Here is a 23,944-nt window from a genome sequence, read left to right on the forward strand (position 1 = left end):
TTTAACCCCCCTGGAGCACATTTTATCGTGTGCACAAACATACGCATTGTTACGGCAACTTAAGCTACATGCACCGCCAGTGACTATCAATGGCGGAGCAATGCGATCTCATTAATTTCAATTGGAGCTTGCTGATTTCCGGCAACAGCGACCATTGGTGACAGGAAGTTGGCATGTCCTGTTGTGCGAGAAAGTTGAGAACAGTTCAACTTTATGCAAATGACGTTGGACTTTTGGGAATGAAAGCCAATGAGAGTGAAGCAGTGGAGTTTACATCATCCGTCTTCTGTCATTTACTTAGAGGACAGTTACTCATTTGTTTATAGTTGGTATTAGGAACGCTCTCTTCTAGTTACCTCATTGAAAGAGACTTGCAACACACAAATTGCTGGCTGTGTGCACGCACAGTTACTGTACGAGCATAAGACACGAGCCATCTATTTGTTTAGTTTTTCCCTCTCTGTTACTATATTTCTCTTTCCCTCTCTCTGTTCCTATATTTTTCTTTCAGTATGTGTTGTTTAGAGCAGATATTTTATTTCTTGTGTGGTGTGAGTCGTTTTTGTGAGGCCGATTGTTGTCATAGCGACGACAGCCCACAGATGGAGGCAGGGAGCGAGGAGAGCAGCAGAGTTTTTACTGGCTCTGACACAAAACTTGTTGACACACATACGTGATACTCGCTCTATGATGAAAATCTGCGTTTGTGTCTCGGCTCAAGGGCACAAACACGCACACCTGACCGCGGGCTGATTTACTGTCACTGTCTAAATCAGGTCAGCTCTTTTGAATCATAAATTTCACACCCAAGATGGAAAAAAACAACAAAAAGCCAATGGTTTTCCAATGGTCAGTGCGATTCTCTATCTTTTTGACGTCACTATTATTGTGAGAATGCAGTTTTCATTTTTTGACATTATGGTTTTTGTATGATATTTTATATTGTATGGCACACTTTTCTACAAATAAATAAGATCCTTTTGAGAGTTTAGATTATACTGTTTAAAATCATATTCCTTGAGTAAGGGCCAGATTTACTAACAGCTTGCATCAGCGCAAACCATAATTTTGTTGTTAAATAACGAATGTCGGGATTTACTAAAGGCGTGCAGTGGATGATTAGCGCTGTAAAGGTGTGATATAGTTATTTTTATGACTTACCTTATTGCATATGCATTTTCTAGGAATTTCCCTTTCAGACTCAAAATTTATGGGAGGAGATTATTTAAATGATTTACACAACGCGATTTATTAAGGTTTGCGCGTGTGATATTACTGGTATTTGCGCCAAACCTAAATCATTTTGCACTTGAAATGGCAGCAATTGTTGCTGATAAGAGAGAGATCAGAGGAACAGAGGAAAATATTCAAAAATGTTTGCCAAGCCATGTTATTTTTTTGCTGGATGAAATAAAAGAGGAGTCACTAGGAGAAATCACATAATAGCAGGTTGTTGTAAACCTTTATCTTTTTGTCCTCCAGTTCTTTTCAGTGTCCTATGGCTTCGTTAGCTGTGATGTCTGTGGTGCTGAACTCAAGCGCATCACATGTTAGTAGATCACCCAGACCTCATCAGCTCTGCTTATTTGCGACCCTAAACTAATTTGCGCTGATCTTAGTAGATTGCGTTGGTCATTATGGGAATCAGCTGTTACGCCTGTGTTATTTATTTTGCACCTTTTTTTGTAAATAACCTGCAGATATTACCACAACCGTCTGCACTTTTTTGGAATTGCGCTCTTACGCTAATATCCCCCGTTTAGTTAATCTGTCCCTAGATGTCTTAGACGGTTTCAGCAATAAACAAACCTAAACAGTGGCGGCTCCAGAGATTTTCTGGTGCAGGTGCTATGGGGATGCTCAACACTTAAGAGAAGGTGCTTTAAATTTTGGGGCATTTCATTAAGGAGGTCGCATCGGACCACCCTTTATACACGCGTACACGCCTGCATTAACTAGCCTATACTCGTTCCACGACTATGTAAAAGTATTCAACACAAGGGCAACAGTTACAACATACATAAGCCTGCCAATGTAAACCTCTGAAAATAATATTTCACAGATCTGTCACAGTCTAGCCCTGAATACAACGGAGCAGCAAACGCAGCAACAGACACTGTGCACGCTTCGGCTTAAAATGCTCAGATCACGAAATCACACAGCCAGTTACCAACACTAGTGATGAATCAGCAATATTGTTTCTATTGTTGGAGCATCATAGGGTGACCATACGTGCCATTCCTCCCTGACCCGGACGCGTCCTGTGCAGGACCTCGGGTGCATCCCCCGGAAGTCGCACCCGTCGACCGCATACATCATAGAGGATTATTATTATTATTACAGAAAAGCAACCGTTACATTTTAAGGTAAGAATGAAACTACGATTGTATATCTTATGTTTTTAACTGAATGGCGTATGCGGTCAACAAATACGACTTCCGGAAGACGCACCGAAATCCTGGATAGGACGCGTCCGGGAAGAATGACACGTATGTGCAACCTATTGATGTAACAATGCAGAGCCAAGATTTGTTCTTTAAACAACAAATTAATTCAATTTGTAATAGCCAACAGAGGGGAAAATCAAGCACTTATCATAGACGTCTTCACATCAAAACAGCTTTATCAATGATGTTGACGCAGTCAAGGGTCCTCGTTCTCTCCGTATTTATAGCCAAAAGTGCCAGATTACTGGTCCTAGTGTGTCCACTGCTGTTCCTCTGGTAGTTTTTGGTGTATCCATTTTGGTGTATTTTACTTGGCTAAATTTCTAAACTCGCTATCAAAAACAAACTGCCGCGCGTTAAGGTCAAAAGTTTACCGGGCGCTGCACCCATTGGCCAAAGAAGATCACATGTTTTGGCGTCATGATATTTTAGCTAAATATATATTTTTTAATTATTATTTAACTCCCTTTTTTAACAACACGAAAACACTATTCAAACATGACATTAAAATATAAATATAAAAATTACAGACATTTCTTGGGGGTGCTGGGCGGGTGCTATTGATATTATAGCCGGAGCTACAGCACCACCTAGCTCCTCCCTGGCGCCGCCACTGAACCTAAACAAGCGGCTTTCGTCAAAAACACGTAACTTCCGGTAAACTTCGCTTAAAATAAATAACAATAAAGTCCTCTTAAAGTAGTTTATTTATATAACAAGCAAAATAAACAACATATAGATTACATTAGAAACCAAAACATTTGTTATTTTTAACGAGGTATTTGTTAAAGAGTTCAGTTTAGCAACTAGTCAGACCATTAAAAAACTAAAACCGGAAGTAAAGTTCTGTCCAGACACGTAATTGCGTCACCGCACGTGCATCCGATGAAACCGTCTATAGTCTCAGGAAAACTCAAGTTTAGATTGCAACCTTTTTAATAGGACAATAAAACTTCCAATAATGCAATTTATTATCTTCTATACTGTATGTATATAAACACATTTGAATTGAATTGCATAATATGACTTTTTTTGGATATACAGCAATTTCCATTACAGTATATTCTATTTTAATCACTTGGTTGTAATTTTTTTTTCTATAATTTTACTACAAATACTGCAAATAAGTGTTTAATATTTATTATTACACTGTCAGAAAAATGATCATAAAATGCCCCCAAGCTATCACTGGGGCCGTACTTTTGAAAAGGTCCTAATATGTACCAGATATGTATACATTTGGTATTCTTTAATGTACTAATATGCACTCTTTGGTACCAGTATGCACCTCTGAGGTACTAAAATAAACTCTTTTGGTGCAAAAGTGTACTTTTTGAAAGGGTAATGCCCCAGTGGAAGCCATGGACCATTTTGTTTTTTTACCATTTTTCTGACAGTGTATAATGAAGTCACATTGCCATATCATGTAAGTATAGACGGTTTCAGCAGTAACAACATAAACAAGCGGCTGTCGTGGTCCGCACGTAATTTCCGGTAAACTCCGCTAAGAATAAATAACAACAAAGTTATTTAAATGTAGTTTATTTATATAACAATCAAAAAAACAACACATAGATTACCTAGGAAACCAAAACATTTGTTATTTTCGATGAGGCATTTCTTCAAAAGATCAGTTTAGCAACTAGTCAGACCATTTAAAAAAAAAACAAAACCGGAAGTAAAGTTCGGATCCAGACGTGTATCGCGTCAGCGAACGTGTGTCCAATGAAACTGTCTATAGAGGGTTTCAGCAGTACCAACATAAACGTTCGTAAAACAAACATTACTTCTGGTAAACTCCGCAAAGAATCAATAACAACAAAATCCTTTAGAGTAGTTTATTTCTGATAAAAAGCTAAATAAACAACACATAGATTACTTTAGTTCAAATTATAGCTAATCAAAAACTACACTTAGCTAACGTTAATGTGTAAAATCTGTACTATATAATTGTATACAAAATACAAACATGTACACACATGTTACTCGCATATTATTTTCGCACAGTTTGTGCTAAATACAATGTTATGTGATATTAGCCATCAATATGTTTAAAGCAACTGAAAAAAGAACCAAATGTAAGAGCATGTCAGAACCTCTGCCAGTGTCCCAAAATGGTCGGACCCCATAGGGTTTACTACCGAATGGCTGCCAAACCTCCAATCAAATAGCGGTGATCCATGATCGCCGTCTTTAGGAAACCAAAACATTTGTTATTTTTGATGAGGTATTTGTTCAAGAATTCAGTTTAGCAACTAGTCAGACCATTAAACAAACAGAAGCCGGAAGATGAAACCATCTATACATATCATGCAAATGTTGGAACATGGTCGAGAATACAAGTTTTCAGGTTGAATCTCAAGGACAGAAACAACAACATAGTATGAATGTTAAACAGACAGTATACAGGCACTATGTCAGGGGTCTGTGCCCTTTCTTAGACTATGGATCACTTGGTGGATAGAGAGATGGAGCAGAGACCCCCTGTTGCATACTGTATTATACAAAACTGAGCCTGGTTGGTATCATATTCATGTATTTACTTATTTATATAATTGTAAATGTTATGTTGCTTGCATTACTTTTTGGGGAGGACCATAGCATAGATAGTTTCCTAACTTTAGCTATGGTTACAATACGCATTTAATTTTTGGGCACAAATTAGTTTGAGAACAATAAATAATTGCCAGACAACTTCTGCCATTGACCCTTTAAAGGGACATTTCACTTTTTTTGAAAATAGGCTCATTTTCCAGCTCCACTAGAGTTAAACATTTAGGTTTTACTGTTTTGGAATCCATTCAGCGGATCTCCGGGTCTGACGGTACCACTTTTAGCATAGCTTAGCATAATCCATTGAATCCGATTAGACCATTAGCATTGCGCTCAAAAATTACCAAACAGTTCTGATATTTTATTAATGATATTACGCAGTGCCCGAAAATAGTCCCCTGCTATTAAAAGTTACCAAAGGGACTATTTTCAGGCGCTGCGGAATATCATTGCGTCTGCTGTAGCCATGTTACGGCAGCAAAGTCCTTGATTATTACGCCAGAATGAGAGTATTCGTAGTCATATCAACTTTGAAAATCCCAACACTTAATTTCTTATTTTTCTTAGTACACAATGTAACTACGGAAGAGTCAAGTTTTAAATAGGAAAAATATTCAAACTCTTTGGTCATTTTTGAGCCAGATGCTAATGGTCTAATCAGATTCAATGGATTATGCTAAGCTATGCTAAAAGTGGTACCGCCAGACCTGGATATCAGCTGAATGGATTCCAAAACTATAAAAATCAAACGTTTAACTCTAGGGGGGCTGGAAAATGACCTTTTTTTTAAATGTAGTGTCCCTTTAAGGCAGCGGTTCTCAAACTGGGAGGCACAAGATGGAGCCAGGGGGCCCAGTTTTATCAAATTGAATATAAAACATTATTTATCATAATTCTGTGTAATTAACCAAGTGAATTTTCTTTGGGGGGGTCCACAAAGAGATGCTGGGTTGGGGGGTTGGCATGCCAAAATGTTTGAGAACCACTGCCTTTGGGATTGCTGAGCTACTATTAAAGACCATCGTTTTATCTGCCCTAGATGAGGTCACTAAAGTGCAAGTCACTAGACTCAGTCAGTCCATTAAACGCTGCACAAAGTTGACTGTAGAGAAGGTTAGTGACATGAAAAAGGTTAATTACAACAGAGGTTAATTGCTTCATAACTCGCCCAACAGCATTATGCATGGACTTGAATAGATATTTGCTACATTCTTTTGGGGCAGTGAGGAGGAAAAAATATAGATGACAGCACAGAGTTATCTGATGAAGATGGAGGAGAGTAAAGGTCCATGAACTGATCCCTGGGGTACTCCAGTGGTGAGCGCGTGGAGAATGAGCCTTTACTAATCTGGTAGGATTAAGAAGGTTGACTAGTTGCAGGTTTAAGATCAGCTGTTTGTGGGTGACCAAGCTGCGTACAGTAGGCAGATCTTTGCAGTGTAGTAAAGCTCTGGCCATTTAGGTTGGATGATATGATGATACTGTGCATTTAATGGTCACAGGAACACTCACTAATAAATTATTTTCCATAGATTCTCCTGAGCATTTTTGGGGTTCGTTTTCCCAAAGACAATCCAACGGGATGCATTAAAAAGCCATAATAATGGTTTTGTGACCGGGAGGCTGCCAGATCCACATCCTATTGTGAATATAATTTGCTATGGCCTCTAGCAACAGACCAGCTTTCCTGAATAGTAAATGTGTATGCAGACGTATAAAGATACAGCAGTGCTCACAAACCTACAGTATAGGCATACAGTAATGCTGTGTAAAATGCTGACATTGAGGGAAACTGCAGGACTGATTCTGTAAGAATGTGCTGTGAGTTTGTGTTGATACCCACTAAACGTTCCCTCTCTTTTCTTTTTAGGTACCTCATGAACGTGACGTTTGAAGGGCGTAACCTCTCCTTCAGTGAAGATGGTTCTCAGATGCACCCGAAGTTGGTCATTATTCTGTTAGATAAGGAGAGGCAATATGACCGGGTAGGGGACTATTACAATCTTTATCTGTCTTTATCTTAATTCAAAGTTTTAGTAATTCTCAAATTTAACTTGATCGAATCCAATCTCAGCCACTTCAGCCCCCTCATTTTCTTACTTGTTATACAGCTTTCCTTTTTTGCTCTCATCTTGCCCCCTTTGCTCTTTCACAGGTAGGTAAATGGGAGAACGGCTCTCTAAGTATGAAGTACCACGTGTGGCCTCGGTTCGAGCTCTACTCGGACGCAGAAGAACGTGAGGACGACCACCTGTCCATTGTTACGCTGGAGGAGGCTCCGTTTGTTATTGTGGAGGATGTTGACCCTCTCAGTGGCACCTGCATGAGGAACACAGTACCCTGTAGAAAGCAGCTTAAAATCCAGTGAGAAACTTATAGATTATTGCTTGGAACAGTACAGTGATTCAAGAAACTCGGTTCAGCTTAGTTTGCAATTCAGATTTGCCACAGATTTAACCCGCAGTGACAGAGATTGAGAAAAATGTTAGGTGACAGACTGAGAAATGTTTAAACAAAGTCAACCTTAAACTAAATGACAAATAAGTGCAGTATACAAAAGCATTGAAATATATATAAAGTCTAATTTAAACTAGAGATGCACCCATATATTGGCATTGATTTAAAAAAAAGCACGTTTTCACACTTTTGGCTATCGGCTGAAACAGCTGAAAGTCATGGCCGATATATCCTGTCAATCAAAGGAAATGCAGTTAGTTTGATCTCTGTATATAGAAAATTTAAAGAAACATCACCAGTTCAATGTTCATTATTAATGGTCATTATATGAATAAATATTTAATCTTCAGAATTTAGTTAATATAACAACCAAACTAATGGCATCGGTACCGGCAGATATCAGTTTGAATAATTGGCTATTGGTAAAGGTAGCCTATTATTACCTATATTATCGGTGCATCTCTAATTTAAACCTGTTTATAAATATATAAATACATATGAAGAGTTTGGTTCCAAAACGCAATAAATCCATTTTGACAAATTTTGGTAAAAACGTGTTTTCTATACCAAGAAAGTGACAAGATGAAAACAACTATTTTCTGTTACAAACTTTCACATAGCATCTTTAGGTTATAAAAACATAAAAAATTCAAATCCATAACTTAATTTTCAAAGATTTATTGTAAAAAGCTTGATGCTGTCGGGAGAACAAGCACCCGTCTCCCGAGTGCCTCTCAGGGAAATTATTAGATGTTGATGGCTTACGTTTCTTTCCCGTCACGGAAAACCCTCACATGTTTATCAATGCAATTAAAGTATTAATTTGTTTTGTTTGTTGATCACGAAGTACAAAGTAGATGAGGAAAACTAGGACTCCGTGTACTCAGCGCGCCGCCATTGTTTGTTTACATTGCGTGAATGGTGCGCTGTAGGATTTATTGCGTTCTGTAAAAAAGGTGGAGTGGCGTTTATCGCATTTTGGGAAAAAAGGGAGAAAATATGACAGAATTACACGGGGGATATTGGATTTTGCGTAAAATTAAGAATTTAGTTTTAACTTCTGACCTGATATAATACTGATTTTGGCAGCAACTATTTTTTTTTCAAAAATGGCGTTTATCGCGTTTTGGAACCGAACGATACATGTCATATACAGTGGGGCAAAAAAGTATTTAGTCAGCTACCAATTGTTCAAGTTCTCACACTTAAAAAGATGAGAGAAGCCTGTAATTTTTGTCAAAGGCACACGTCAACTACGAGAGACAAAATGAGAAAAAAAAATCCAGAAAATCACACCGTCCGATCCTCCAAGAATTCACCTGCAAATCATGGTGAAAAATAAGTATTTGGTCAACAACAAAAGTTTATGTCAATACTTTGTTATATACCCTTTTTTGGCAATGACAGAGATCAAACGTTTTCTGTAAGTCTCCACAAGGTTTTTACATATTGTTGCTGGTAGTTTGGCCCATTCCTCCATGCAGATCTCCTCTAGAGCAATGATGTTTTAGGGCTGTCGCTGGGCAACTCAGATTTTCAACTCCCTCCAAAGATTTTCTATGGGGTTGAAATCTGGAGACTGGCTAGGCCACTCCAGGACCTTGAAATTATTCTTACGAAACCACTCCTTCTTTGCCCGGGCGGTATGTTTGGGATCACTGCCATACTGAAAGATCCAGCCACGTTTCATCTTCAATGCCCTTGCTGACGAAAGGAGGTTTTGAGTCAAAATCTCACGATACATGGCCCCATTCATTCTTTCCTTAACTCGGATCAGTTGTCCTGGTCCCTTTGCAAAAAAACAGACCCAAAGCATGAGGTTTCCACCCCCATGCTTCACAGTAGGTATGGTGTTCTTTGAATGCAACTCAGCATCTTTCTCCTCCAAACACAAGAAGTTGAGTTTCTACCTAAAAGTTATGTTTTGGTTTCATCTGACCATATGACATTCTCCCACTCTTCTTCTGGATCATCCAAATGCTCTCTAGCAAACTTCAGACGGGTCCGGACATGTACTGGCTTAAGCAGGTGGACACATCTGGCACTGCAGGAATTGAGTCCCTGGCTGCATAGTGTGTTACTGATGGTAGCCTTTGTTACTTTGGTCCCAGCTCTCTGCAGGTCATTCACTAGGTTCCCCCATGTGGTTCTGGGATTTTTGCTCACCATTCTGGTGATAATTTTTACCCTACGGGATGAGATCTTGCGTGGAGCCCCAGATCGAGGGAGATTATCAGTGTTCTTGTATGTCTTTCATTTTCTAATAATTGCTCTCACAGTTGATTTCTTCACACCAAGCTGCTTACCTATTGCAGATTCAGTCTTCCCAGACTGGTGCAGGTCTACAATTTTGTTTCTGGTGTCCTTTGACAGCTCTTTGGTCTTGGCCATAGTTGAGTTTGCATTCTGACTGTTTTAGGTTGTGGACAGGTGTCTTTTATACTGCTAACAAGTTCAAACAGGTGCCATTAATACAGGTAACAAGTGGGGGACAGAGGATCATCTTAAAGAAGAAGTTACAGGTCTGTGAGAGAAAGAAATCTTGCTTTTTTTGTTATTGACCAAATACTTATTTTCCACCATAAATTGCAAATAAATTCTTAAAAAATCAGACAATGTGATTTTTCTGGATTTTTTTCCTCATTTTGTCTCTCATAGTTGAAGTGTACCTATGATGAAAATTACAGGCCTCTCTCATCTCTCCAAGTGGGAGAACCTGCACAATTGGTGGTTGACTAAATACTTTTTTGCCCCACTGTACGTCATATAATTAGAATATCATCAAAAATATGTTATCCCTATTGCTTGTACACTTTTTTCTACCACATCTTTTCCTTCTCTTCGCCTCTCTATTAATGTGCTTGGACACAGAGCTATTTTGCAATGACCTTTTGTGTCTTGCCCGCCTTGTGCAAGGTGTCAATGGTTGTCTTTTGGACAACTGTCAAGTCAGTGGTCTTTCCCATGATTTTGTAGCCTACAGAACTAGATTAAGAAGATTTATTACCTGATTATAGAGGGTATGCATTGATGTCACTTTTTCACGTGACCACGCCGGAGCACGCCATGTTGAGTGGCAAACGTTCAACAAAATGGCTGGTTTTCATAGCGGCTGCTGCGAAAATGCCAGTAAAACTGCCTATTATCAGCTTAAATTAAATTTAGTTGGACTTGATAGGTGGACAATACTTAATTACATTTTTCAAGCATCTGTGCTTTATTAGGGTGTTTGTATTGGGAAAGATTTTACTTTACTATATTCTAAAGCAAAGAATCATACTGTGTATTCTTTAATATTGCATAATAAAAAAATTTTATATACCTAATTACGTTAAAATGATTTACTTTTACTTGAATAAAAGTACGTTAATGTACTTAAATATTAAATGTAAAACAAAAACTTGTATTTATGAAATGTAAAAAATTATGAAAATATGCTTTGTAATGTATGTTTTCCAAAGAAAAACACAAAAATACAAAAATTTGAAAAAATACTTTTAAGTAGAAAGTAAAACCTCTGCTGGATAGTGACCCTAGCAACTTGTCAACCCACCTGTGGTCTATGGACGTTGACATGAACGATCTATTTACTTCTTTTTTCAGTGTTTTTTGGCAGTCTGTAAAACGAAAGCTCCAAATTCTTGTTAAAGGCGCTCTAAGCGAATTGAAGCGTTTTAGACCATAAAACATTTTTTGTTACATACCGGAAACATCTCCTCACTATCTGCTTGCTGCCTGTCCGCTGATCAAACTGTAAAAAAACGCGATCTCTGTAGACAGCCCAGGCTTCACAAACGGCAATATCAACAAGTGGCCAAACCTAGCATCACAAAGCAAAACAAAGTATTCCAGCCAATAAACGACAAAAAGGATTTGGGGGTGGGGGCTGGGCGCGTTCATGAAAGCACGGAAGGGAGGGGGAGGGGGAGGAGTTAGCTACGCTCCCTCTGTTTGACAACAGTTTCAAACGTCAACAATAACTAACGTCTCGCAGATTCGCTTAGAGAGCCTTTAAATATGTTGGTACAATCTATCTCACAACAGCTTTTTCCCATTTCAACGCTTTTTTCACCGTGTTTTCGCCAATGTCACGCTCTACTCAAATCCTGCGACTCTGTCTTTTGCCACTCAGTGGGTGTAACCACAGTCACTTTCGTCGAAGGTGACGTCACGTGCATACCCTCTATAGTGTGGCACCAAGTGTCTTCAATATTATACCTTTTCACAGTATTCTAATTTTCTGAGATACTGAATTTGGGATTTTCAGTTATGCAATGGTTATTGCTGTGGCCATTAGTTATTTTGATGCATTGATTGATTTCTTCACATGCAGATTCATTACATGGTATTTTGATGAAGGATTGATGAACAGCCACATCAAACTCTTACATACACTGTCTTCACTACTGTATATAAAAAAATAAGTTTATGCTAGAACATTAATCTTCTCATCTGTTTTTATCCAAATTTCCCACCCCTAGAAACCAGACTGGAGATTCAGGGATCTATATTAAACGCTGTTGCAAGGGCTTCTGTATAGACATCCTCAAAAAGATTGCCAAGTCTGTCAAATTCACCTATGATCTCTACCTGGTAACCAATGGGAAGCATGGCAAGAAGATCAATGGGACATGGAATGGAATGGTTGGTGAGGTGAGTTTCAAAATGCTTTTAGGAAAAAACGTCTCGGTTACGTATGTAACCCTCGTTCCCTGAAGGAAGGGAACGGAGACGTCACGTCGTGACCGACGAATTGGGAACCGCTTCGCGGGTGACCTATCTACTTCGAGAACTATCAAAAACGCCAATGAACCTGGCACGCAGGCACCCGCACAATGCCGGCGCCGCCCCGCCAGGCGCGCACACAAGGCACAGGTGCATAACACCAAATCAGCTACATTACCGCTGAGAAGCCGAGCAACAGTGCCCGGCCTGAACAGCAATGGAACAGCAAACTGTGGCGACGGGACGTGACGTCTCCGTTCCCTTCCTTCAGGGAACGAGGGTTACATACGTAACCGAGACGTTCCCTTTCAGTCGGTCACTACGACGTCACGTCGTGACCGACGAATTGGGAATCCCTACCAAAACGCCACTGCAGCTGAACCCTTCCAGTGCCTGCAAAAGCCCTCCGCCCTCCACATAAAGGGGCGGAACCTAAGGCGAAATGCAGAAGGCCGGTCACTACCTGTTCCTTAACCCACGATAGTGAAGCAGCGAACTGGGAGAAGCGTCTAAACTGAGCGGAGCTAGAACACTGCGGAAGCCATCCCCTAAGAAGGTTAAATGGATGACATAAAAATATATGAAACAACCGACAGGTTGCTCAAATAAAGTCTCTGAACAATACATGGTATGTTGAGAGATGCAGAGCAGGCTCTGCTAAGGAAAAACGTGGAGGATTAGAACCCCACGGACTATACACACAAATGAACCCCACGTAGGGGACAAATGTGGACGCCTAGCCTACACAGGTTTACAGAGAATACATCAGTGATAGGTTGACAGCGGATGCTCCGCAACACCAGCTATCAGGGCGGTGGAGGAGAGGCAAAAACAGTTTTTTAGACGTTTTTGCCCCGATGGCCTTCCATAATGGTGCAAATGTGCAGCACCAAAATAGAGGCTCCAAGCCGACACACGAGCCGACCCTCGGCATTCTTAACTAGTTAGTAGAAAGAACCCGAGTGGAAACCGGTTCGACACGAACACTATAGAATCTTGTGAACGTATTAGGTGTCGCCCAGCCTGCAGCTCTACAAATATCTGTTAGCGAGGAACCGCGAGCCAGTGCCCAGGATGATGCCACACTGCGTGTAGAGTGGGCACGTAAATTAAATGGACAAGGCACATTCTGCTTTTGATATGCAAGGGCTATAGTATCCACAATCCAATGGGACATCCTCTGCTTGGTGACAGCTTTTCCTTTCTGCTGACCACCGTAACAAACAAAGAGCTGATCTGAGGTCCTAAAACTTTGCGTCCTGTCTATATACACACGTAGTGCACGAACAGGACATAACAAAGCCATGGCTGGTTCTGCCTCCTCCAAAGGCAGTGCTTGGAGATTCACCACTTGATCTCTAAAAGGAGTGGTGGGAACTTTGGGCACAAAGCCGGGCCGGGGTCTCAGTGTTACGCTGGACGCAGCCGGCCCGAACTGAAGGCACGATTCATCGACCGAAAATGCATGAATATCCCCTATCCTCTTAACAGAAGCCAAAGCAAGGAGAGTTAAAGTTTTCATTGTAAGAAACTTAACACTCACACTATGCAGAGGCTCGAATGGGGCTTCCTGGAGTGATTTCAGCACCAAGGACAGGTCCCAAGGAGGAATAGAGGGGGGACGCGAAGGATTCAGTCTTCGAGCGCCTCTGAGAAATCTAATGACTAGGTCGTGCTGACCCACTGTTCTACCGTTTACGGGTGAATGGTGAGCTGATATCGCAGCGATATCAACTTTAATAGTGGATGGTGACAGCCTATTCTCCAAGCGACGCTGGAGATATAAAAGCACAACACTAATCGGGCATTCTCGGGGGTTTTCACTTCGGGAAGAACACCAGTCGACAAATAGGTTCCATTTAAGCGCGTAAGCCTGTCTCGTAGACGGCGCTCGCGCAGCAGCAATAGTGTTAGATACCTCTTGCGGTAAATCACTCATATCCTCCGTGCCCCGTCCAGAGACCACACATGGAGGTTCCACAGGTCGGGGCGCGGGTGCCATAATGTGCCCTCTTGTTGAGAAAGAAGGTCCTTCCTCAGGGGAATCTTCCACGGAGGGGCTGTCGCGAGGAGAGAGAGTTCTGGAAACCAGCTCCTGGTTGTCCAATACGGTGCCACCAACAGCACGCTCTCCTCGTCCTCCCGGATTTTGCATAAGGTTTGCGCAATGAGGTTCACCGGAGGGAACGCGTATTTGCGCATGTTTCGCGGCCAGCTGTGTGCCAATGCATCCACGCCGAGCGAGTCGTCGGCTAGTGAATAGAACAGGCGACAATGGGTCGTCTCTGGGAAGCAAACAGATCTATCTGCGCTTTGCCGAAACGTCTCCAAATTTGCTGAACCGCAATGGGGTGGAGTCGCCATTCGCCGGGACGCGCAGCCCGAGAGAGCGCATCCGCCTCTACATTGAGCGTGCCCGGGATGTAAATGGCACGAAGAGACCTCAAATTCTTCTGACTCCAAGTGAGGAGGTGACGGGCGAGATGCGACAGGTGACGCGAGCGTAAACCGCCTTGACGATTGATGTACGCCACGGTCGCAGTGTTGTCTGTACGAACTAATACATCTTTGCCCCGTAACTCGTTGCTGAAACGGACGAGCGCAAGATATACAGCCCACATTTCCCGGCAGTTTATGTGCCAATGCAGCTGGGGTGTCGTCCAGACCCCCGAAGCCGCAAGCCCATCGTACGTGGCCCCCCACCCCGTGTCTGACGCATCTGTGCATACAATCGCGTCCCTGGAGACCTGTCTCAGAGGCACACCGGCTCGGAGAAACGCACGGTCTGACCACGGAGTGAAAGTGCGACGACACGCAGGTGTAATGATAACACGGTGAATGCCGCGCAACCACGCTCTCCTCGGGACTCGATCGTGAAGCCAACGCTGAAGCGGTCGCATATGAAGCAGTCCGAGCGGAGTTACAGCTGCGGCTGCTGCCATATGCCCCAAAAGCTTCTGAAATTGTTTCAGCGGGACCGCGCTCTTGCTCTTGAATGTATTCAGGCAAGTCAGAATCGACTGTACACGCGCTTCTGTTAGACGAGCTGTCAAATCGATCGAGTCCAGTTCCATACCGAGAAAAGAGATTCTCTGCACGGGGCAAAGCTTGCTCTTTTCCCAGTTGACCCGAAGACCCAAACGAGCGAGGTGTTTTAAAGTTAAATCTCTGTGATCGCACAGCGTCTGACGTGTTTGAGCTATTATTAGCCAATCGTCCAGATACGCGAGAATGCGCACACCTCTCTCTCTCAGGGGTTGTAAAGCCCCCTCCACTACTTTGGTGAATACACGGGGCGACAGAGAGAGCCCGAATGGGAGGACTTTGTACTGGTATGCTCGCCCCTCGAACGCAAAGCGGAGAAACGGCCTGTGTCGGGGGAGAATCGATACGTGAAAGTACGCGTCCTTCAGGTCGATAGATGCGAACCAATCGTTTGGACGAATGCATGGAAATATGCGTTTGGGCGTCAGCATTTTGAACGGCATTCTGTGAAGTGCACGGTTCAGCGAACGCAGGTCCAGGATCGGTCGCAAGCCGCCGCTTTTCTTGGGTACAATAAAGTAAGGGCTGTAAAACCCCGACCTCATCTCGGCTGGAGGGACCGGCTGAATCGCGTCTTTCGCCAATAAGACAGCGATCTCCGCACGGAGGACGTGCGCATCGGCAGCTCTCACCGTAGTGAAACGAACGCCGGAGAATTTGGGGGGACGCCGGGCAAATTGGATCGCATAGCCGAGACGAATCGTGCGTAAAAGCCAACGCGACGGGCTGGGAAGCTGTTCCCACGCCCCCAGATACCGTGCGAGAGGGACTAAAGGCACGAGCGGTGTACCCGCGGCGGGCGCAACGGAGGTGATCGCCGGTGTGTGCGTAACGGCCGCACCGACAGCAGTGTTGTGTGTGATAACACTCACCTGAGTCCGTTGCTGGGTGGTTGAGTAAGGGAGGCTCTGCTGAAGACACCTCACACCACTCGATGCACCCTCTGGCGAAGGAGGAGGGAGACGATGGGTTATGAGCCCGTAGCTGTCTCCTACCGGCTGAGAGCGCGGTGGGGTTATGAGCCCGTGCGTCGCTCTCGTTCTCCTCTGATGAGTCGGAGAACGAGGGGGGGTTATGAGCCCTCTCGTATCTCCGGAGCTCATCTGAAGACCTAGAGATGGAAGTGGAATTCGCTCTTTTTGTGGATTTGTGGGTGCCGACTGAAAAGTCGGCGGAACAGAAAAATGAAACAAAAGATTCCCCAACCGGCCCTCCTCCGGTGGGGGGAGTGGTGCCTTCACCATCTCCCGAAGAGCGATCCCCTCCATCTCTAGGTCGCCCGTCTCAGGGCCGCTTTGATCTTCTTTTACCACCCTTTGCAGCGGGCTGAGCGGGCGGGGCGGGCTGCTGACGACCGGTTCCTCGCTTCTTAGAAGAGCCCCGGGGAGGAACGGGGGCGGCCGCCGCAGGACGCCCTCGGCGAGGAGCAGGCTGAGGCGCCGACGTGGATGGGGCAGGCGCAGGACGCTTCCGACGTGGCATGATCTGAGCGATGGCCTCAGTCTGCTTCTTGGCCGCGGAGAATTGCTGGGCAAACTCCTCGACCGTCTCGCCGAACAGGCCGGTCTGGGAAACCGGAGCATTCAGGAGCCGGGTTTTATCAGCGTCCTTCATGTCCGCCAGACACAGCCAGAGATGGCGTTCCTGGACTACCAGGGTAGACATCGCACGCCCGACGGCGCGTGCGGTGACCTTGGTCGCACGAAGCGCCAGATCAGTAGCCGCACGTAGTTCCGAGAACTCCGCCGAGTCGTGACCTCCCGCGTGCAGATCCCTCAGAGCCTTAGCCTGATGGACCTGCAGCAATGCCATGGCATGCAGGGCAGAGGCTGCCTCCCCACAAGCCTTGTAAGCAGCACCGGACAGCGCCGAAGACTGCTTACAGGCCCGTGAGGGGAGAGTAGGCTGGTCCCGCCAGGAGGAAGCGACACCGGCCGGACACAACTGCATCGTGACCGGGCGCTCCACTGACGGGATACCAGTGTACCCCTTGGCATCTCCACCCTCGAGAGAGGTGAGAGGTGAAGGCTGATACGGCCGGTTCCGGGCGGAAAACGGGGTTTTCCACGACCGCGTCAGCTCTTCATGCACCTCGGGGAAGAAAGGCACCGGGGGCGAGGACTGAGAAGCCCTGGCACCCCCGAAGAACCAATCATCGAGGCGGGACGGTTCAGGTGGGGGAGGTTTAGTCCACTCCAAGCCGACCGCCTCCGCCGCCCGAGCGAGCATGGCTGCCATCTCAGGGTCGAACGCAGAAGCCGCAACCTGGCCCGAAGGCGGGAGCGGATCCGGATCGACGTCTGAGGCTGACAACCCCCCCTCCGACGTTACGGTAGATATCGCGTCAGGTGGAGGCTCGACAGAGCGCGAGGACACCGTAGAACACGGGCCACTCGTCTCCATCGGGACCTCCGCTGGCAACGGATCAGGGCGCTGGGAGCTACTGGACGAACCAGCAGACCGACCCAGCACCGTTATACGGAGGTCATCCTTCGCAAGTCTGGTAGCTGCGCTCTTAGCAGCACCAGACTGGGAAGGCGGGGGCCGTTGCCGGAGGAACGACACCCGTCTCCGCAAATCCGCCATAGTCATACCCTCACAGATGGGGCATGAGCTATCACGCAGCGCTGCCTCTGCGTGCTGGAGCCCCAGACACGAAAGACAACGCTTGTGGCCATCCTGGGGGGCGATAAACACACCGCATCCAGAAACGGAACACGGACGGAAATCCATCTTTAAAAAGACGACCCCGACCGTGACACGAATGAGTGGCTGTCTTTAAAAAGACACAAAGCTCAAACGTGCTGCTCTTTCAGGGAAATCACTCTTTTGTGCGAGCTGGTGAAACACACAGGGAGAGGCAAACGCACTCACTCGAACTCAAGTCCTAAATTAAGAGACAGAGAGAGAGAGAAAGGGTGGAAAAAAACACTGCGAGCCTCCGCTGAGGTGTCGTTGCCCAACCAACTTCAGCAAGCTGAGACTTTTCTTCCCAGAACAGGATCTACGAAGATCAGATTTGGAATAGCTTCTCGTGAGCAGATGTCTGCCGGCTTCGAAGCAATAAAGCTGATTTGGTATTATGCACCTGTGCCTTATATACGCACCTGGCGGGGCGGCGCCGGCATTATGCAAATACCTGCATGCCAAGTTCATTGGCGTTTTTGATAGTTCTCGAAGTAGATAGGTCACCCGCGAAGCGGTTCCCAATTCGTCGGTCACGACGTGACGTCGTAGTGACCGACTGAAAGGGAACTACTGACCTTCATAAAACATACATTGTTACATTTATGCATTTTTTTTTTACTGTAGATGCTTTTATTTTAAAGTGACATTCAGTTCATCTCTTCAAAAAAAAAAGTACTTTTGCACGTACAACTTCATGTGGCGCTGCTCAGATGATCAGCATTTGACATTACCATGAGAGCGATTTGAAAACATATAGTAGTCCATTACTTTCACAACGTTTTCAAGAACTGTGATGTCACATGCTGGTCGGTCTGCGCAGCACCACTGATGTTGAGCAAGTGAATGTTGTAAATAGCTTAAGCAGCTGACTTTTTGCCTTGCTGCCTCATGAGGCAATGACTTTGGAGGAATGAAGGCAGCTCAGAGAAACGCATTCTAACAGACTTCATAGGCAGAATTCTGTTTAAAAAGGGCACCTTCGTGATAACTTATCCCATATTTGAAAACTACAATACTTATTTATACTCACTAAAAATGTAATAAAAGGTGTAAAAAGTGAAAATATAACTTTATTTACACTAAATTTGTGTTCCATTTGTTGGCCGACATTTTTTTCAAACTCGACCAGGCTCGACCAATCACATAGATTGGTGGGACAAGACGATGAAGGTATCTCAGGAAGTAAACCAAACATTGGATTCTGACGTGCCTTCATGCCTTGAAATGCTGCCTCCAAGGGAGCATTTTAGAGCTCCCTAATTAACGCATCAAATCAGTTGAGACATTTAAATCTCTCTGGAAGGGGGGAGCAAGGACTGGAATTGAGAAGCATTGACTTAGATCATGCAGAGTTTGTGTTTAGGTTATTTTTTCATACTATATTGCTGATAAGGATAAAAGTTTGTCTGTACTCTACTATATGGATATAGTGGTCAACTTTCGTTCTTCTGCTACAATATCTAGGCACATTGTGTATGAGAGGTGCCTTACACTGGAGGACTGTGTGTGCTACAGTTCGTAACATTCAGGTTTCAGAGTTCCCATTAATTTTTCTACCGTAGGAGATTTTTTAAAATAGCATATAAACCTTTCAAGACATGCCTGCCATAAAATATATGCTATATGCTGTTGAAAATCTGTCTGAACTAAAAAAAAAATGTTTTCAATAACGGAATACCTGGTTAAAAACTAAACTACCCATACAGTTGTTTTATTCATTTATACATTTTTTCATTCTTTTTTATTCTTCTTCCTTAAATTGTTCTAATGATAAAAATTAATGTTGCCACTATAATATATATGTCTGTATACAAAAGTAATTTCAAACATTAGAGCAACACTTTTCAGTCAAGTGTTAAAGGAATAGTCTACTCATTTTCAATATTAAAATATGTTATTACCTTAACTAAGAACTGTTGAATCATCCCTCTATCATCTGTGTGTGTGCACGTAAGCACTGGAGCGCGCTGCGACGCTACGATTGCATTTAGCTTAGCCCTATTTATTCAATGGTACCATTTAGAGATAAAGTTAGAAGTGACCGAACACATCAACCTTTTTTCCTATTTAAGACGAGTAGTTATACGAGCAAGTTTGGTGGTACAAAATAAAACATAGCACTTTTCTAAGCGGATTTAAAAGAGTAACTATATTTTATGGCGTAATAGCACTTTTGGGAGTACTTCGACTCGCCTGAAAAGTCCGCTCCCCTTCTCACTCTCATAATGGGAGAGGGAGGGTGTTACTGCGCAGAGTCGAAGTACTCCCAAAAGTGCTATTACGCCAAAAAATATAGTTACTCTTTTAAATCCGCTTAGAAAAGCGCTATGTTTTATTTTGTACCACCAAACTTGCTCGTATAACTACTCGTCTTAAATAGGAAAAACATTGATGTGTTTGGTCACTTCTAACTTTATCTCTAAATGGTACCATTGAATGAATGGGGCTAAGCTAAATGCTATCGTAGCGTCGCAGCGCGCTCCAGCGCTTACGTGCACACACACAGATGATAGAGGGATGATTCAACAGTTCTTAGTTAAGGTAATAACATATTTTAATATTGAAAATGAGTAGACTATTCCTTTAAAGGAAAACACCAGTTTTTGAATATTTTACTATGTCTTTATCTCAACTTAGATGAATTAATACACACCTATCTTTTTTCAATGTGTGCACTTAATCTTTGTACAGCGCGTCGTGAATATGTTAGCATTAAGTCTAACCCCATTCCTTAGGATCCCAACAGGGATGAATTTCGAAGCCACCAAACACTTCCATGTTTTCTCTATTTATGAGTAGTTACACAAGTAAGTATGGTGGCAAAAAATAAAACGTGCCGATTTGTTAAGCAGATAAAAATGAGAACTATACTGTATGGCAGAAGAGCACTTAGTTACTGCGCCCGAGGTCAAAGTGCTGCAAACTAAGTGCTCTTTCGTCATACGTTATAGTTCTTATTTTTTATCCATGTAAAAATCATCACGTCTTATTTTGTGCCACCATGCTTACTTGTGCAACTACTCATGTAACAGTCTTCAAACAGGGAAAACATGGAAGTGCCCGGTGGCCTCCAAACTCATCCCCGCCTGGATCCCAAGGAATGAATGGGGCCAGGCCAAACGCCAACACACCCACGACACGCTGCACAAAGACCAAGTGCACGCACCGAAAAAAGACAGGTATGTATCAATTCATCCAAGTTGAGGCAAGAACATAGCAAAACACTGAAAAACGGTGGTGTTTTCCTTTAAAACATTTGAACGTATATTGTAAAAATTCTTTGTTGCACTTGCACTTAAATTTTTAAGTTCAATCAATTTAAAATTACGATTCATTTCAGCATTCTTAACTAGTGAGGAGGAAATTATAAAAAATAATATTAACTTAAGCTAATTCAACTTTATTTTTATAATTTATAGCAACTCCTCACTAATCAAGTTACTCCTGCGGATACATGTTAATTTTTTTTAGATAACTTATTTCAATCATGTGGAACCGGTTTCCATAACTGAATTACGTAAATCCAACAATTCTTTTATTTAGTGTATATCATTGGTTTTGGCATTTCTGGACTGATATGCGTAAATGTATTCATGTATACAGTGTGAATATTTATAACTTACTTTTTTAACTCTGAGTCTATACACTGATTTTGTAAATGGACAATCTGAACAGTGTGTCTAATCACAAGGACAGATGAAAGAGCCGGAGAGTGAAAGCTAGCGATTTTCCCGAACCTCAAGGGTAAATACAGCTGGTGCATTAATTCAGATGAGGAAAAAATATTGGTTACCGAATCGCATTTAAATCCACAGATGAAACGGAAGTAGCACGTACAGTACAGTTCCCTTTCATATCCAAATGAATGCTCTCGAAAGTGAGGCACATTCAGAGAGACTTTTAGTAGCTTCTTCTGTTTGCCTAATGGCTATAAGATCTAATCTTGTTGACTGATGAGTGCAACGCCATAACATAACACTCAAACATATAAATTATGATCTCATGTTTAGAAAAGACATACAGTAGATAGGCTTTCTGTTACAAGCACCATCTGTTCACAAGCACCATTAACTCTGTTTTGTCCCATTTTTCTGAATCACCAGAGGCCTTATGTGTGTTATTTTAAATGTACCTGGACATGTGATGGTTTGGGTGATAGGAAGGAGAAACGGCTATTTAAAGCTACTCCGAAAGTAACCTGATTCCTGTCTTCAATACCTTCATATTTCTTTCCTTTTGGTCTTTTCATTCACCGGTTTAATCTTTTTTTTTCATCTTTTTCTCTCATACTGTGCTTCCTGTAATATACTTCAGACTGCGGCATGCCCGGTCCAGTCTGTGTTCACAAGAGCTGTAATGTAACTTACTGTGTTACATTTCTTGTATCCAGGTGGTGCTTAAGAATGCCCACATGGCGGTTGGGTCTCTAACCATAAATGAAGAGAGATCAGAGGTCATTGACTTCTCCGTGCCCTTCATAGAGACAGGAATTAGTGTCATGGTCTCTCGTAGCAATGGCACGGTGTCCCCTTCTGCCTTTTTAGGTAAGTGTAGCCATTATGCAGTCTGGTCTCCGGCCAACAAGTCCAGAATGCAAAAACAAATAAACTGTGTGGATTTAAAGGAGACTTACTTTTTTTGGAAAATATACACATTTTCCAGCTCCCTTAGAGTTAAACATTTGATTTTTACCATTTTGGAATCCATTCAGCTGATCTCCGCGTCTGGCGCTGCCACTTTTAGCATAGCTTAGCATAATCCATTGAATCTGATTAGACTATTAGCATCGCGCTAAAAAATAAACAAAGAGTTTCGATATTTTTTCTTATGTGAAACTTGACTCTTCTGTAGTGACATTGTGTACTAAGACCGAAAGAAAAAGAAAAGTTGCGATTATCTAGGCAGATACGGCTAGGAACTATACTCTTATTCTGGCGTAATAATCAAGGAATTTGCTGCCGTACCATATATATGCAGTGTAAAAATATATGAAATATAGTTGTATTCATTTTTTATGAAAAACAATAAAAATGCCTTGAAGCTAAATCAATTTCAAATCACTTCTAGTTCTGTGTATACACACACACAAGTGTAATAGGATTCAAGAAAAGTGTTTTCGTCCCAAATAATGCCCTTTATTTTTCTTTTCTCCTTTTTTCGCTTTCAGAGCCCTTCAGCGCTGATGTCTGGGTAATGATGTTCGTTATGCTGTTGATAGTTTCAGCCGTAGCAGTCTTCGTCTTTGAATACTTCAGTCCTGTTGGCTATAATCGCTGCTTGGCAGACGGGCGAGGTGTGCAGACACGCACTTACAAATACACGCACACATACAGAGCTGTCAAACACCCATACACCATTTGGTCTGTCTATTCATAAACCTCTGCTTAGACGAAACGCAGGACAATTTAATCTTTAAGTTTTAGATATTACAGTAATACGTCTGTTTTAAAGTTAATGTACTGGTTCACTTACTGCTTTTGATTTTGATCAAAACTGAATGGGTAGATTTGAAGTATGACTATAAATAATGCCTTTTCATCTGCTTTATGATTCCTAACATAATATCTCTCCTTCACTTTCTACTTCCCTATGCGCTGTTAGAGCCTGGTGGTCCATCCTTCACTATCGGAAAAGCTATTTGGCTACTCTGGGGTTTGGTCTTCAATAACTCTGTGCCCGTGCAGAACCCCAAAGGCACCACGAGTAAGATCATGGTATCGGTGTGGGCCTTCTTTGCTGTAATATTCCTGGCCAGCTACACAGCCAACCTGGCTGCGTTTATGATCCAAGAAGAGTATGTGGACCAGGTGACCGGCCTGAGTGACAAAAAGGTACCAGGGATCTTTCTTGACATCATTTTCTTGTCTGAAATGTAACTGCATTTCATTGTTATTAAAACACAGTTCTTATTGATCTCATTTCTCTTACGGTCAATACAGATATATTACAACTTTAGTGCATAAATGAGCCTGCTTTGGACGTGACTTGACTCCGCTTTCTCCTTGATGTTAAACAGCCAAAGCTTGGAT

The 23,944-nt window shown here is 42.9% G+C and overlaps 1 protein-coding gene across 8 annotated transcripts in view; it reads left to right on the forward strand.

Moving 5' to 3' along the window:
• The window catches only part of grin2bb (glutamate receptor, ionotropic, N-methyl D-aspartate 2B, genome duplicate b), a 141,161-nt gene that overhangs the window by 101,015 nt on the left and 16,202 nt on the right, over positions 1-23,944 (forward strand). For all 8 annotated transcript variants that reach the window (XM_055204710.2, XM_055204709.2, XM_055204707.2 and 5 more), the window contains 6 exons: positions 6,871-6,985; positions 7,156-7,364; positions 11,939-12,110; positions 22,306-22,459; positions 23,083-23,208; positions 23,517-23,746. In XM_055204710.2, the coding sequence (XP_055060685.2) occupies positions 6,871-6,985; positions 7,156-7,364; positions 11,939-12,110; positions 22,306-22,459; positions 23,083-23,208; positions 23,517-23,746 (1,006 nt within the window). The remainder of the gene's footprint in view (positions 1-6,870; positions 6,986-7,155; positions 7,365-11,938; positions 12,111-22,305; positions 22,460-23,082; positions 23,209-23,516; positions 23,747-23,944) is intronic.

The sequence above is a fragment of the Misgurnus anguillicaudatus genome, chromosome 3 (genome assembly GCF_027580225.2).
Source record: "Misgurnus anguillicaudatus chromosome 3, ASM2758022v2, whole genome shotgun sequence".
NCBI classification, from domain to species: domain Eukaryota; kingdom Metazoa; phylum Chordata; class Actinopteri; order Cypriniformes; family Cobitidae; genus Misgurnus; species Misgurnus anguillicaudatus.